This window comes from Podarcis pityusensis (genome assembly GCF_964106645.2).
Source record: "Podarcis pityusensis genome assembly, chromosome: 5".
Classification (NCBI taxonomy): Eukaryota; Metazoa; Chordata; class Lepidosauria; order Squamata; family Lacertidae; genus Podarcis; species Podarcis pityusensis.
The window spans coordinates 50,718,528-50,734,745 of NC_138032.1; the positions used below are offsets into that span (position 1 = coordinate 50,718,528).

At 39.6% G+C, this 16,218-nt stretch overlaps 1 protein-coding gene across 3 annotated transcripts in view; it reads left to right on the forward strand.

Annotated features, from left to right (window-relative positions):
- The window catches only part of ATRNL1 (attractin like 1), a 521,011-nt gene that overhangs the window by 81,151 nt on the left and 423,642 nt on the right, over positions 1-16,218 (forward strand). For all 3 annotated transcript variants that reach the window (XM_081005955.1, XM_081005957.1, XM_081005956.1), the window contains exons 6-8: positions 427-601; positions 1,278-1,365; positions 7,140-7,395. In XM_081005955.1, the coding sequence (XP_080862081.1) occupies positions 427-601; positions 1,278-1,365; positions 7,140-7,395 (519 nt within the window). The remainder of the gene's footprint in view (positions 1-426; positions 602-1,277; positions 1,366-7,139; positions 7,396-16,218) is intronic.

The following is a 16,218-nucleotide window of genomic DNA, read 5'->3' on the forward strand; positions in this document are numbered from 1 at the left end:
TGTGTCATATGACCAGTACTGGATGTACTTGGGAGGAGTTTTCTCTTGCTGTTGTTGAGTGCAGACATGATTCTCTGTACTGATGTAAGAGGCAGAAATAAATGATGTAAATAGTTTTCTGTCTGCTTCTTTCCCCTCCCTGGGGACACCAAAGGGGAGAGAGGAAGAACGGTGTGTTCCTCTCATACATCTGAGAAGAATCGCCGGACCTCGCCTGCTTATCAGCAGAGGTTGGGAGACGCGGGGAGGTCGACAGGAATATCTGCCGGTGCCTGCTTGTGGCACATTCCTCTGACCCAGGCAGAATTCCAACAGTCAGCATAGTTTTTCCATCTAACCTTCACATAATTTTAACATTTTTGCCTAGGTGGCTGTACAGCTCAGGTGTAACTATTTCTCCCCATTATTATTTTTTTAAATACACAGGTCCTGATTGTTCTTTGAATGTTCCTTCAACGGAGTCATATTGGATTCTACCTAATGTGAAGCCATTTAGTCCATCTGTAAGCCGGGCTTCGCATAAAGCAGTTCTACATGGAAAGTTTATGTGGGTGATTGGGGGATATGCATTTAACTACAGCACATTCCAAATGATATTAAAGTAAGTAATTTCCTTGGCCTTTCATTACTGTTTTGTGTGAATTTATTGTTACTTAATAAATAGCATTTACCCTATACACCACCCACACCAGCGTAAATCATCCTAAACTTTAGGGTTGTCTTGTCCGAAGGATTCTAAACTTTGTAGCATTACTCCTGGACATTTTGCTGCTCAGGAAAATGAGGGAGTATGTTCTAGCATACATATTATGGTTTTCACACTGATAACTTTCAAATAGACTAGGAATCGAGATGAAGACATTGTCTGTTGAAAAGAAAACTGCTGTGAGAACATTTTCGCTACTTGTATTATCTGTTTTATACAAAGGGAATTAAGTTCCATTAACCCCAGCCTCTGGTTAGTGCCCTCTTGAATTATAGTTCATTATTTCACCTTAGTAATATTCTTAGAGTTAAATGAAGTGAAATATAGCCGATCAAGTGGCTCATAGAATTCAAAATACCATCTTATGATTAGAATACATCTGTATTTTTAATATTTTAAAATTAGTTTTCAACTATAACCCCAATAATAGCCCAACTATAACAATTAATTCCCAAATTATATAGTTATGATGACTAAACTGAAAATAATAATTTTGTTTCCAAAATTTATATACTTAGAATTCCCTTGGTTGACACATTTATTTATTTATATTTATTTTTACCCTTTTTAGTTATAATTTGGAAAGCAGCATCTGGAATGTAGTACCGGTATCGAAAGGACCTCTTCAGAGATATGGACACACTATTGCTTTATATCAGGTTTGGCTCATCTAGGGTAATATTTAACTTTATAAATTTCTGAGCTTTTGAACACCTGTATTGAAGTTATTTCATAACCATGCTTTAAACTCCATTCTTTACGGACAATTAATCTTTTTGGTCTATGTGGTCTTGTCAGTTCATTCTTTGAATGTCCTATTCATTTTGGTAGTTTCCTACACACTTCAGAATTCTGAGTAAAGAATTATTTTATCCTACTTTGCAGTAAATCACCATATTGTAAAAACCAGACGAAACCAAACCTTAGGTTATGAATTAAGCTTTTATGTCCCAAACTGTTGCTGCCTGCCTTCAGCTTGTGAGTTGAGCCCAAACCCAGTCTGCTGACCTTTAATTGAGAACATAAAACTGTATTTCACATAGCTGCAATTGTACTGTTTCCAGCACATCAGTTGGGGTAAGGGGATCATTCCCAACAGTGACTAGCCATGCATGGAAATACAGAACAATTTGGTTTTGAAGCTCCACTTGGACTATGACTTCAAAGTTGTATGTTTTGCATTTGTGATTTACACTGGTTGAGCCGAAGAGCTAGTTTCTAACATTTCTGCTTTCTTCTTGGCTGTGTAGTAGTTAAGGTTGTAAAGTGGGCATCTATTTGGTAGGTACAGATCTGAACTTGATCCTGTTTTTGAATATCAAACAAAAGCTTCCAGAAAATAGGAAGAATGATCGCAAGGCTGTGGAAGGATAAATTAGATGATTATTTATAAAGCACTTTTCAAATTATTGTTCCATCCTGCAGATATTTAATTTCATTGCTGTAGTTTAGGTTGTAATGTTATGCAGGAATAACTGATCATCCTAAGTGACAGTTCGTTTAAAAACGTTTTAGACTGTGATCCTAAAACTACTGTCACAGCAAAAACAACATTTATTTCAATAAAACTTGCCTGTATGGTGCTTTGAGACTCAGGGTATTAATTTCATTCCTTTGCTATTCATCAGTACAAGGTCTACTGAGCACAGTGGAAGGAAGAGAAAATTATCTAATTGATAAGTTTGTCTCCCTGTATTAATTTGGTGTCCCTGTGCAGTTTCCACACAATGATTCTGAGAGTCACTGACATTCTGCGAAACTCATCTCCCCATCCCCATCCCCACTCCCTGTCTTTCATTTTGTTTAAGGAAAGCAAGAGATGCAGAGGTAGGAATATTTATTAGATGGCTCCTGGTTTAATATCATTTTTGGAGTTTTAGGCCAGTCACTTCTCTCTCTCTCTCTCTCTCTCTCTCTCTCTCTCTCTCTCTGTGTGTGTGTATTCTGAAGTGCTTGTAATCCAGACATGATATTCATGTGGCAGTTGTGTCTATAATAAAAGGAAACTATTTAAATCTGTACCTGATTATTGTGTCTATAAATGAAGTGGAAATGTTCTGCTCTGAGTTCTGCCCTTCACTCAAAGCAGGCAGCATACTTAAAAGCCAGGCTCCTGATGGAAACGTAGGTGAGAAAAGAAGTGGTTAATGAAACGGTGCCAGGATGGTCATGGAAAACTTTACAGGACAGAAGAAGCTGAATGGGCTTGGCTTCAGTGAGAGGCAGGAGTAGACTCAGGCCTGCTTAGAGTCAGAATTGCTAAACAATGTGACAAGAGTAATAGGAAGGCTGAGAAACAGGGTAGCTGAGAAAACAGCAGGTGGTGCAGGCACCATGAATTAAAAGAAGAGAGTGGCAAAGCAGAATATGGGCCTGTGGCCAGTAGAGGCTATATACATGGATTATAGGAAGGAAGTGGTCAGGCAAGGAATGATGAAATACTGTAGGCAGTAAGTCAGGAAGCTTGTAGGTTTGTACAGTCTTCATCACTGGAATTGCCTACATCTTTGATTTGCAGTGAAAGGCAAATTCTTCAAGGCATGCCTTTTTACTGTAATCCAGCATTCCGACAAGGGAAACATAGCTGGTTAAATTATCATTTCTATCCATCTATTAGGAAGAGACAGATTTTTGATGGATCTGGCCCTGGAAATACATTCAAGGTTGGTAGACATGAATGACTGTGTGGAGATAGAAAAGTTTAATTTCAGACACTGACAGGAAGAGCCTAGGCTGAGTCACTTCATGCAGGTCTCTTCCTCGCTCTTTCAGATCCGTAGCTCATAAATGTGACATTGTTGTTCTGTAGTACAGTACCATTCTACAGTTTGCAGCTTTGGGAGGAAATGTAAAAGAGCAATTGATAATCACTTATGACCTCTCTTGGTAAATAAAGGAACAATGAAGTCATGCTGAGATTTGGATATATGAATAGCAGTAATTAAAAGTTAATAACAATTGCTGAAATGGCCCAAGGTGATGTGGTTAATTCATCACTGCCCATCAATAATGGGCAAGTTCACCTTGAAATTGGCTTGTCTTTTTTGAGTTTGCACAATGGGTTTCCTGTAGCACTCAGAAACATGGAGTGTTTCCAAGCCTTTTTCTAGAGGTCGTAAGGATGAGAACTGTGAGGAAGTGAAGACTTGGATTTAGCCAATGTCACCTCCAATTAAAAAAAAATGTAATTCAGTTACATTAAATGGAATTGAATTTTATAAGACAGTGACTCAAACAAATTCAAAAGTGACCATTTGTATTACACAATGAAAATCAGGAGAGTCCTGTTTCTCAACTTTGTACCAATTCATCTGATTGGGCTTGGTTAACTTTCAATTTAATTAGATACCTACATCTGTGCTATGGAAAGTTTGGGACATTTTTGATTAAACACTGAACAAAATTAGGCCAACTTCAAGCATTTAAAAGGCACTGCATTTTTTCTGGAGACTTACAAATAAAAATGGTTTTGGACTGATAAGTAGCTCACCTACATGCACAGTAACTCTCCCCTCCAATGGACTGTGTGAAAATCCCCTTCCCCCATGTTCATCCCCTCCCCAATCACCATTAACACAATCTCTATTAACCATTAACACAAACTTACTCTCTGGCTTTCTTATCCATCCTCTCAGTCTTTTTCCTTTCTACTTTCTCTTCCTGCTTGAGCGTATGTTCCCTGCACGAACTGTTTGTGGCAAAGCTTCACTGCCACAAGCACCATACAAGATTGGATCTCCTCCCCACAGTGCTTTTCTAGGCAAACTTTGATAGTTTTGCATTTACACACCAGCTGCAAACTTCTAGGGAAGAGGTGGGGTGGGAAATCTCCAGTTACAGGTTAGATACAGCCCACAGGGCCTCCTCATCCAAGCACACTGGCCTTTCTCCAGGTCCTTTCCCATCTTACCCACTGCTCAGTCTCTCCTGTCCACCTGCTGATTGACAAGAATCAAAGAGCAATGAAGATAGGAGAATGAATCAAGTCTTTCAGAGACAGTACAGCTGTATACATTTTGTTTCAAGCATAGTCATTAGCTTGCCATGTAAAAAGGCTTCTCAGTATATTGAGCAACTTCTCCCACCCCCCCAATCAGATAATAATGTAACACTCACTCATCTTTCCTTAGTAAGCAGCTGGAGGAGGAGTGATATGCAGAGGCCAGATGAAGATCTGTGAGTGGAAGGATGCCCTATCTGCCATCCTTAGGACCCTCCAGGAAACTTGCCAAACCAAACTTGCTGTAGTCTAGAACTGGGGTGTGTAGCATAGCTAACTGTCGAATGAGACATAGTTTGCAGTAGCCTAAGGAAACTCCATCCACCTTGCTGCCTGCTCATATAAACAAGCCTACAGTGAGAGACTAGGATGCTGTCAGGAGCTTCTAGGAACCTGGTTGTGAGATATTGTGGGGGAATTATGAGTTTGTTTGGGCTCTGGGAGAACTGGGAGGCTGAGAGGGGGAGCTGTGTCAGAATAAGTAGGAATTGATCTTGGTCTATATTTGTTAGCAATTTGTATCAATGTAATATTCTTTTTTAAATTTTTATTGAATTTATATACAGCCATATACCCACAGGTCTCATATATGTAACAATGTACATTTTTAATAATTTGTTGTTTAAGTTACTTATTATTGTTTTAGTTTTCTGTACACCCCCTAGAGATACTTTCATGTTTTAAGCAGTACAGTGGTACCTCGGGTTAAGTACTTAATTCGTTCCGGAGGTCCGTTCTTAACCTGAAACTATTCTTAACCTGAAGCACTACTTTAGCTCATGGGGCCTCCAGCTGCCGCCACACCTCTGGAGCACGATTTCTGCTCTCATCCTGAAAAAAAGTTCTTAACCCGAGGTACCATTTCTGCGTTAGCGGAGTCTGTAACCTGAAGCGTATGTAACCTGAAGCGTATGTAACCCGAGGTACCACTGTATGTTGTTGTTTAGTCGTTTAGTTGTGTCTGACTCTTCATGACCCCATGGACAAGAGCACGCTAGGCACTTCTGTCTTCCACTGCCTCCCACAGTTTTGACAAACTCATGCTGGTAGCTTCGAGAACACTGTCCAACCATCTCGTCCTCTGTCGTTCCTTTCTCCTTGTGCCCTCAATCTTTCCCAGCATCAGGGTCTTTTCCAAGGAGTCTTCTCTTCTCATGAGGTGGCCAAAGTATTGGAGCCTCACCTTTAAGCAGTATAGAATGGTCTAAATAAACAAACAGTATTGTCAAAGATGTAGGGCAAGTTGGGTTTTGATTAGGTGGCACTTGGGGTCCCTTCCAACTCTACAGTTCTATGAAGTTAAGGTAAAAGAGCAAGGTGTCCTCACATTCCTTTATATATTTTTTCAAACGTCTACTCAGAAATAGTTTCACTGAGTTCAGTGGAGTGTACTCACAGGTAAGCAGGCATAGGATTGTAGCAGAGCTATATTCCTTTGTTTTGAAGACTGCTTTTCTACCTAAACTGTTATATCATAAGTGTACATTATTACATTATTATACCATTAGATAGTAAATACTTTTAATTTGGAAGAAGTGAGTTCAGTGTGACATATTCCCAAGTAAATGGCTATACGATTGCAACTTAAATGTGTGTTATATTGGAATGCAGTATAAATGAATTCTACATGTTTTTCTCTTAATGAGGAGATATGTAATCAAGTTCCCCTAGCAGCTGATGCAGGCAACACTGGTTGGGGACAATCTGCTTCTCAGATTCACCTACTGCTGCAAGTAAAACTGATTCCAACATTCAGTTGCTATTAACTGGGAGATTACTTAACCACAAGATTAATCTCAGCTTTGAAGCATTTTAACTTAGATATATTTCAAGGGAATTGTTTAGGAACAATATTTCATAAAGGATGGAAGCATATGGGAATAGGGAATAGATTGTGGCATGGGTATTGTGAACTGTTCCCAACAAGCAACAAAATGTATGGGAAAAGACAATAGTTCAAAGGGCAAGAAGGTAACAGAGGAATGCCAATGTGGATAGAGATGAAGGCCTACTACGTGGTGGGGTTTGCAGCTGAAGCTTTATTCTGAGGCATCATGTTATTTTAGGGGGGCTGTTTTCTCACTGTGTATCTGTTGATGTACTGAGAGAGAATAGGGAGGGATAAGATGAGTGCAGTTTATTCTAAACTTGGAATAATAATAAAATGAATAATGAAACTAGAAACCAGTAGATACCCAGGGGTTCTGAAGGGTAAACTCTGGACTATGTCCATTGCATATAAGAGCTGATTTACATGTATTATAAATTAAATTATTACATGTATTATAAATCAAGTGTAATTTAGAAGCCAGTGTCATTTCCATAGCATAACATTATCACAATTTTAGTGTTTTGCTGGTTTTTGCTTTGTACTTTTTGACATTTGTATTAATTTCATTTTGTTTTCTCTCTCCCCCCCCCCCTTCCAAACAGGATGACATTTACATGTATGGAGGCAAAATTGAAACAAATACTGGTAATGTCACTGATGAATTATGGATTTTCAACATACCCAGTCAGACGTGGAGTACCAGAATTCCAGCAGTACTTGTTCATGGCCAGCAATATGCAGTCGAGGGTCATTCTGCACACATAGTGGAGCTGGATAGCAGGGATGTTGTCATGGTCGTGATTTTTGGTTACTCTGTCATATATGGTTACACGAGCAGCGTGCAAGAGTACTATATCAGTAAGTTTTTTTCGTTTTCAGTGTGTTCATATTAATAGATCCAAGGCATTGTGATGCAAATAGGGGACAACAGAGAGAGATAGATATTAAAATTAAATGAATCCTTATTGAGATATGCATGAGCTGACCCTTTATCAGAAGTATGTTTTATCTGATGTGCTGATAGAGATACAAATCTTTAAAAAAAAAAAAACTGTGAAGAGGATGTCATTTTTTATTTGAAGTGAGGAAGATTCTCATACAGAGGTTTTGTGGATCACCAAGAAATGGGGAAAGATAGTGAAAGCTGGAAAAAGTTACATTTCTTGGGAAATGTCCAAAGAAGGAGCATTAGAAGGAAATAGCCCCGCTTGAACACTACCCTCCATTGTATCTGGCCAATGGGATCTAGTTTCTAATATTAGCTCACCTATCTTAAAAGTTCATTCCATTAAAGCAACCATTAATAACCCCAAATTTACACCTTCTCTCTGAGTCATGTGCCCAGCACATCTGACATTTACTTCTCCTGAAGCAAAACCTGCTCTCAAACATTAAAAGACCTTAAAATTGGATTTTGGCAGCTCACTAAAGGGTCAGGTGCTGTTATTGAAGTTTCCAGATCCATTGCAGAAAACATCAGGTTTGATAAGAGGGTAAGACTTGGTTCCTGCCTCACTTGTCTTCTGAAAACAATTTAGTTCAGTATTTACCATGTTTGATTTTAATGCTCTTGCATATTAGACTTTGGGGTTATTATCTGCACTACTTTAAAGAAATAAAAATTTATCCGTAATTTTTAACTGCAGTTTTACTAAAGTCCAGCAGGATGCACTCCTGCACCACCCTTTTCACTATTGAGCACCGTATAAAGAAAAATAATGTTCAACAGCTGAAAGTATCCTTTTGCACATTTTTTCTCCTACTTTGAATGTGTTAAAGGGCATTGTTTTGTAGTTGCAACATGAAAAAATAGCAATGAATTAATGATGTCACATTCACTAAACAGTAACTAGGATGTGAAGAAGTATACTTTTTAACGTTCAGATATATTAATCTTTTTTTAAAAAAAACCCACTATGCTCTTTAATGATCTTTAATTGCTGGTTGCATTCTTTATACTAGTGAGCCATAAGTGGTTCATTAAACTAAGTCAGGACTGTAGTAATATTTAAAAGTAACTATATAGTATTTCTAACATTCATAAACATTGTAGCATCTCAGGCATTTGACTATGGGTAGGGAGAAGGAATTGGGCTCAGAAACAGGCAATCACAAACTTTTTAGTCCATTAAGTATACAAGATTACTGTGAAGTATCAAATTTTCAATTGTAATTTGATTTAAGTGATATTTCAAAGTAATATTGGCTCAATTAATTTGCCCAATCCTACTTTAAAGCTGCCTAAACTGGGTCCATCATGACATAGTGGCCCAGATCACATAATCAAATTCTGGCTTAATAAACCAGGACATTTACCGCATTTTTTGCTCCATAAGACACACTTTTTCCCTCCTAAAAAGTAAGGGGAAATGTGTGTGCGTCTTATGGAACGAATGCAGGCGGGAGGCTCTGCTCAGCGCTCAATTTAAAGAGCTGCGCGGAGCGTGTGTGTGGCTCTTGCTGGCTTTTCCCCGAGGAGGGAGAAGGGACTGACAGGCTGCTCTTCTCCCTCCTGGGGAAAAGCCAGCAAGAGCCGCACACACACTCTGCATGGCTCTTTAAAGGGAGGGCTGAGCAGAGCCTGTATGCAACCCAGATGCGAATGCAGGCGGGAGGCTCTGCTGCTCTTGCTGGCTTTTCCCCGAGGAGGGAGAAGGGACTGACGGGCTGCTCTCTGTCCCTTCCCCCACCTCCCAGAAAAGCCAGCAAGAGCCGCTGCCAGGCTCTGCTCGGTGCTCCCTTGTAAGGGCTCCCTTTCGTCCCTCATCGCGCTTTGCTAGGAAGCCAGCAGAAGAAGAGGCGCTGCACAGCTATCGCTCTTGCTCTGCTGGCTTCAGCGAGAGCTACGCAGCTTGCTCTGCTGGCTTCGGTGAGAGCTACGCAGCTTGCTCTGCTGGCTTCAGTGAGAGCTACGCAGCTTGCTCTGCTGGCTTCTCATCGAAGCGGGAGGAGGGATGGAAGGGTTTAAAGGAAGAAAAGCGAGAGCCGCTTACATGCTCTGCGCAGAATTTTTTTTTCTTGCTTTCCTCCTCTAAAAACTAGGTGTGTCTTATGGTCAGGTGTGTCTTATGGAGCGAAAAATACGGTGTTTTATTTATTTAATGAATGTGTACCCTTCCTTTTAAGGATAACTTATAAGGTGCTTGAAAAACAAATTTATAACAATATATAAAACAAAAAAGTTAAAACCACAACCATAATATGGTAACTAAATAAAAACTGCCAGCAATAAGTATTAAAACAACACAGCCCATCCCATAAAATAACAAAATAGAATAATGCAATAACAGCAGTTTGATTAACATGATGGGAAGGCATCAGTAAATAGTAGGCTTTTAATGTCCAGTTAAAAGCTTGCAGGAGGTTGTCAGATCCCAACTGCCAAAAAAGCCCTCTCTCCCTTGTGCCCGCCAGCTAGCTAATAGCTTTCACCAGCAAGTAGGTCCTCAGAAGCAGATATTATAGCGCATGTGCATGCAACCCCTTAGCTGCTGCTTTGCTTCTGTGAAGTGGTATGATAAACTAGAAATGTGCAGTTAACTATAGCTTCCCATTTTATGTGACTTGGGTACCATGGTTAATGATTTCCAAACAATCCAGAGTTCAGAAATTGATTTCAAAATCCTGACTTGTGTGGAAGCCACAAACTGTAGTTTCTGGTACACATATAAGAGGAAGCCGTAGTAAGCCATGGCTTCCTGGCCTGTTTTTCTACTCACGTAAAAGGTTAAAAATAAAGTGGCAGCAAATATTTTCTACAGGTATATGCAACTTTTGCATATCCTGGCTTATTCAGCTAGGATTTGATTGTGTGGATGCAGCCATTGCAGCAGTGAATTACAATATTTAGTTATTCATTTTGTGAAGAAGGGCTTTATTTTCTCTGTCCTGAATCTATTTTACCATTAATGTCATTGGGTGACTTTCTGCTACAGAGTTATGGGGGGGAGGGAGAATAAATTTATGTCTACCTAAGCTAGGACTAGGGAGTCCAAAGAGACAGAGTAGATGGAAGGGTTCAGAAGTGATATAGATATAGAAGTCACACACACACTCATATTCATATTCTCAGAGTAGACCCATTGAAATTACTGAACATGACTAAGTTAGGTCTATTAATTTCAATAGTTCTACTCTGATTAAGTTAGTTGAATACCACTCCAATAGTATATGGATTTATACTAGCCTCCTAGCTCTGCTGCACTGGCTTTGTTTAAAATGGAGCTGGAACATAGCTGTAGAGTTTCTCATGCTGTTAACATCAAATATTGTTTTCATGAGCATAGAGCTAACATTAGCTTCTTTTAATCTCTACTGAAATTCTGCACCTGAAGAAAGACTTGACAACTAATACTGGAGCCATCAATTCCCTACGGTCTCTACAAGTCAGACAGGAGTTGAGCTCTTATACAAAGTCAGAAACAAAAATATACTTTGTATAGTTTACTATGTAGACATTGTAATACACATGATGAAGCAAAATGAGAAACATGTCATAATATCTTCTTATTGTGACACTGCATTGCTCATTAATAGTCAGCATTGTGGAAATTTATATTTCTGAGTACTAAGTACTTGGAGGAATTCCAGACTCCAATGTATGTAAGATATATGGTTAGCTAGATTACAGAGAGGGCTTCTGCTTCACTTAGAAACTAAAATGAAAATTTCACTGTTCATTGAATATTTTATTGCTGGGGAAGGTGTTTAGGACTTGTTTCCATTTTATGACTTCCTTTAAAATGTTAAAAATATATTAGTAGAGGATTAGTAAAACAGATTCTACTCCAGAGCAGATTTTAATAAACTTTAGTTCATGGCTTTAAGCTTTGTGTGGTGGCAAAATGCATTTTGTACTGTTAGCTATTGTTATGATTCAGGATTAATCTCAACATTCTGTGTTTCTATATAATGATAATAGATTGTCTACATCAAATATTAATGAGAAATTTATAATGGAGGGCACATTTTGCTGTTACAAGCACTGTAGCCAGGAATTATTTTATTACAAATGCCACTGGGTATTTATGTAAGCATGGATTCATTTTATAAAGCTTTAGTTTGTAGGATCTGGTCTATACTATGTAGTTCATTTTCTGAAGTTGATAATCCTCCTGTTTCATTTCACCTCCAAACCTTATTTCCACTAAAGCTGAATACATTTTGTAGTAAACTTTTGTGAATTCCCAGGCAGCATTTATCTACAGGGCTGCAGCTGTAGGATCATTTTTAAACTATAAAATTCCAGATGGTGACTCTTAACTCAATACAACCTGCTTTTTATGGAACTCGGCAACACAGAAAACAGATCAGGAAAATCTGAATTCTGATAGATATAGTTACTGTAAAAGCACAGTTTGGTCCTGTTTAGAAAAATAAATCCTTGAAAGGAAATATGTTCATTTTTATCTCTGTTCCTACTTTATTTGTGTTACATTCCTATGTCCAGAAAATTGAATCTGGGGCACAGCTGACAGGGACAATCCTGCCCCATATCCCTTGGTATTACTGGGTGTACCTCTTTACTTCTTCTGTAGGAGTGAATGGTTGCTCAGTTGTAGAGCAAGTTCAGTCCCTGGCATCTTCAGGCAGACCTGGGAAAGCCTTTCAGCCTGAAATGCTAAAGAACTCCTACCAGTCAGTGTAGACTATAGTGAGCTAGGTGAACCATTGGTCTGACTCTGAATAAGGTGGTTTCTTGTGTTCCTATGGCAAAGATAGACGCAGCGCGCACATGTGGTGAGGTCAAAACCCGTTCTTCCCCACAGATAGAAATCCTACGGAGGCAGAATGCAAAGGTTCACTGAACATGTCTGCTGAGGTCCATAGGAAGTGGGTTAAAAAAAAAAGTTCTGATACTTATAGCTTGATAAAAGTGCCATTGATGCCATGATGCCAGCACAAAGTGGCTCCCAAAGGCAGCAAGAAAAAGTGGGTGCCACTCTGTGCCAATGAGTATCATCACAAAGCAGTTAATGTGCCTAACAACCAGCTACTGTGCATATTCGCAGACTCCTGGAGAACATGCACATAATTCTTCCATTAAGAGGGAATTGTGCACATTTCCTGGTCCATATACATACTATATCTTGTTCACTTGAGAGAGTTCTTACATGAACTGTTACCTGAGATATTTTACACTTCTTAAACTATACCTCCATTTGTTGATAATTGCTATACTTGATTCTGTGTGTAGCTACTATCTACTCATACCTCACATAAGTGAAAATAGATTCCAGTAGTGAGGATTGCACAATGGTTCTTCACAGCTTAAAAAACATACTGGTGATCCTTCATTTTGAAATTGCCTATCCAAAAAGAGGGTTTTATAATAGAATTTTCACCTTGACTTGTTCTTTCCACTACTGTGTAAAATACATTGGGGGAGAGTGTTCGGAAGGAGAATGTTGCCAAAATGAACTTCAAAGTCTAATTATCATTACATTTCCCTTAGATATTTTCCCCTAGAGCATTTTGGCAAAATCTCAGTGGGAGGGCAGAAGCAGCATACATTACTCTCCTGCAAGAGGTGGGTGGTGAGGAGTATCTGCTTAGAGCCAAAAATGCTCTTAGGTTTTTTTGGATAGTTTTTTTAAAAGACGCTTCAATTGGCTCTGAATGCAGACGCCAGTCTGCTACAAATTCAAACAAGTCAGTCCAGTAGAGGCTTTATTCAGAATTTTTCCAAGATACAAAAGCACTGTCTTGCTTTAGCTAAAGCAAAGCAATAATATTATATTCTCCTTGAGACTCACATTGAGATTCTTAGAGAGTTTATGAGGTATTGCTAACCTAAAGCAAAATAAATTTCCCTGTGGACTAGCCCAGAAAAGCTTTATGGTTCAGGTTAGTAAAACCATCCACACAATTCCCCTCCTGAGATTTATAGATTCCCCACCAAAGCCATAATTCTCATAACAGAATGAAAGGGCAAATGGAAGCTCCTTTGCTCTAGTATCAGACCCAGAGGTGATGATAACACCTCAAAAACATAAACACAATTCTAGACTTCCAAGTAGCAGAAACTCCTGCTGAAACGTTTATCAACCTCTTCTCAATTTTTAATTTCTGTTTCAAATATAATAGCTTTTTAGCTTTTACCTGGTGAGGGCAGATGCAACTTGGAGGAAATTGACATGCTTCCAATAGCTATTTGTTAGTCTAAGTATATCAATAGAGAAGAGGATCCACACAATAAGGAAGAAATAAGTGTTCATATAGACACCAATATCATTTACATGAACTCTGAGACAATGTTTAAAGCACACATATAGTTGTGAATGATACTCCTTTATGATGGGGATGGTGAATCGAAAGCCACATTATCTCTAACCACTAACCATGCTGTTGCTCAATCTCGGGTGGCTGAACGCCACTTGTCCCTCTAAGAAGTTCTCGTTCATGGGGAAGAATTGCAATCCCCGATCCCCATCACGAATGGGGTTCAACGGGTTACCCGCACCTGTCGGCGTAGGGTAGACACACGCTGAGCCAGTCAGTGTAGCGCGCGTGCAGCCCCGGACATCTAAGGGCATCACAGACCTGTTATTGCTCAATCTCGGGTGGCTGAACGCCACTTGTCCCTCTAAGAAGTTCTCGTTCATGGGGAAGAATTGCAATCCCCGATCCCCATCACGAATGGGGTTCAACGGGTTACCCGCACCTGTCGGCGTAGGGTAGACACACGCTGAGCCAGTCAGTGTAGCGCGCGTGCAGCCCCGGACATCTAAGGGCATCACAGACCTGTTATTGCTCAATCTCGGGTGGCTGAACGCCGCTTGTCCCTCTAAGAAGTTCTCGTTCATGGGGAAGCACTAACCATGCTGGATAGAGCAGATGAGTGGCATCTGAAGGGTCACAAGTTCCCTATCCCTGCTTATTGATCTACTCGGAATGCCTTAGCATCAGTTCTTTCCTGTTACGAAGGGCATTCCCAGATCAGGGGCTTCTCTGTGGTTGTGTTGCAACTTTGGGAACACTTCACTTGTGAGACCTGTCAGGCCACATTGTTGCTAATATTTAGGTACAAAGCTGAAACCTTACTCTGATGATTCTCTTTTTAAATTATATTTTTAAATAAGGACTTGGGAAGGGGGAGAAACTGACAGGAAGGAAAAATAAACAGGTGACTGAATCCAGATTGATAAGTACTAATGCTTACATTGGTGTTTGTCTACTGATCATGCCTGTTTAGTTGCTTCTGTTCTTATGGTGGCTTTTGGGAGTTCTTCTTGGCTATCCATAGGTTATATGTGCATATGACATTGGTATTACTTGGCTTTGACCTAAACTGGTCTACTTTCTAAGCAGGCTAAACTTTCTATCAAGAGTTTTGATGTTGCTGAACTATACTTCTGAAACATTTGCTCCTTTTCTTGTCACACTAGACTAAAACTCAAAATGAGCCAAACAATGGTTATGAGTTAGTTTTAATAAATGTAAACATTTAACCACAGTTGAGACCAGTTTTAGTCTCATGGAAATGGCAGGGGAAATGCTGGATATGTAATGCCTGATGTTGTTTGACAGAGATGATTAGGAATGGGGCAGCACATGACCTTTTCTTTTGCACTTGACAAACCCAATTATCTTAACAATAATGCTTTAGTTAAGCACTTCCCGACAAAGTCCTGCAGCTTTGTATAACTTTTGGAAAACTGTCCAAACCTTTAAATGTGCAGTATAATTTTTTTAAAAATATTTTAAGAAATGAAGTACATACTGAAAGGCACCATATCATGGTATAGATAAAATTCAAGTGGTTATCCCCCACCCCCCGATATAAGAAACATAAACCACTACATCATTAGATTTCTTCTCCAAAGAACATTATAGTCATGCAATAGACAACAGAAGTAAAGCTTTCCTGGTCCAGATAGGGATGTAGCTGGGTCACCAGTTGAAGCTCATGGAAGGCACTCCACACCAGCGATGCCACCTGAGCTAAAAGTGACATCAAGGGATCGAGAAGTACCTCTAAGCTGTGTACCTGCTCCTTCAGAGGAAGTGTAACCACATCAAGAGGAGGCAACCTCCCATCCATCCAGTCTAGGGAACTGCCCACTAACAATGCCTCAGTCTTATCGGGAATGAGCCTCAGTTTATTGGCTCTCATCCAGTCCATTACTGAGGCAAGATCATAGTCTGGCTCATCCACTGCCAAACCTGTAGATGTAAAGGAGGAGTAGAGCTGCATGTCATCAGCATATTGCTGACAACGTACTCCAAAACTCTGGATGACGCTACTTAGTGGTTTCATGATGTTAAACAGCACAGGGGATAAAATTAAGCCCTGAGAAACCCCACATTGAAGGCTACACAATTTAAAACATTTTAAAAATACTGGTCTGTTTCTATGTATCTCATTGTGTGTATTCCGGGTTTAGACAGGAGACCGAGTTAGAGCTATGCTGAGCTGGTTCTTGGGCTGGTTAGGTGTTCTGGCTTGTTTATCTGTGGAGACATCAGTGACTAATGTGATCAAGTAAAATACTATGTGATGTCTCAAAATGAAAATTACTGAGAGAGATAAGCTATCTCACTGTGGTATAAATAGCAGGGATATGAGTTTTGTCTAAAAGAAGAGGAAAGCACTTAGGATATGAGGCGATGTCAAGTCCGTAGTTAAGAAATCTGAAGTGTGTAGACTAGATTCTTGTGCATTCTTATCCGAGCTGTATT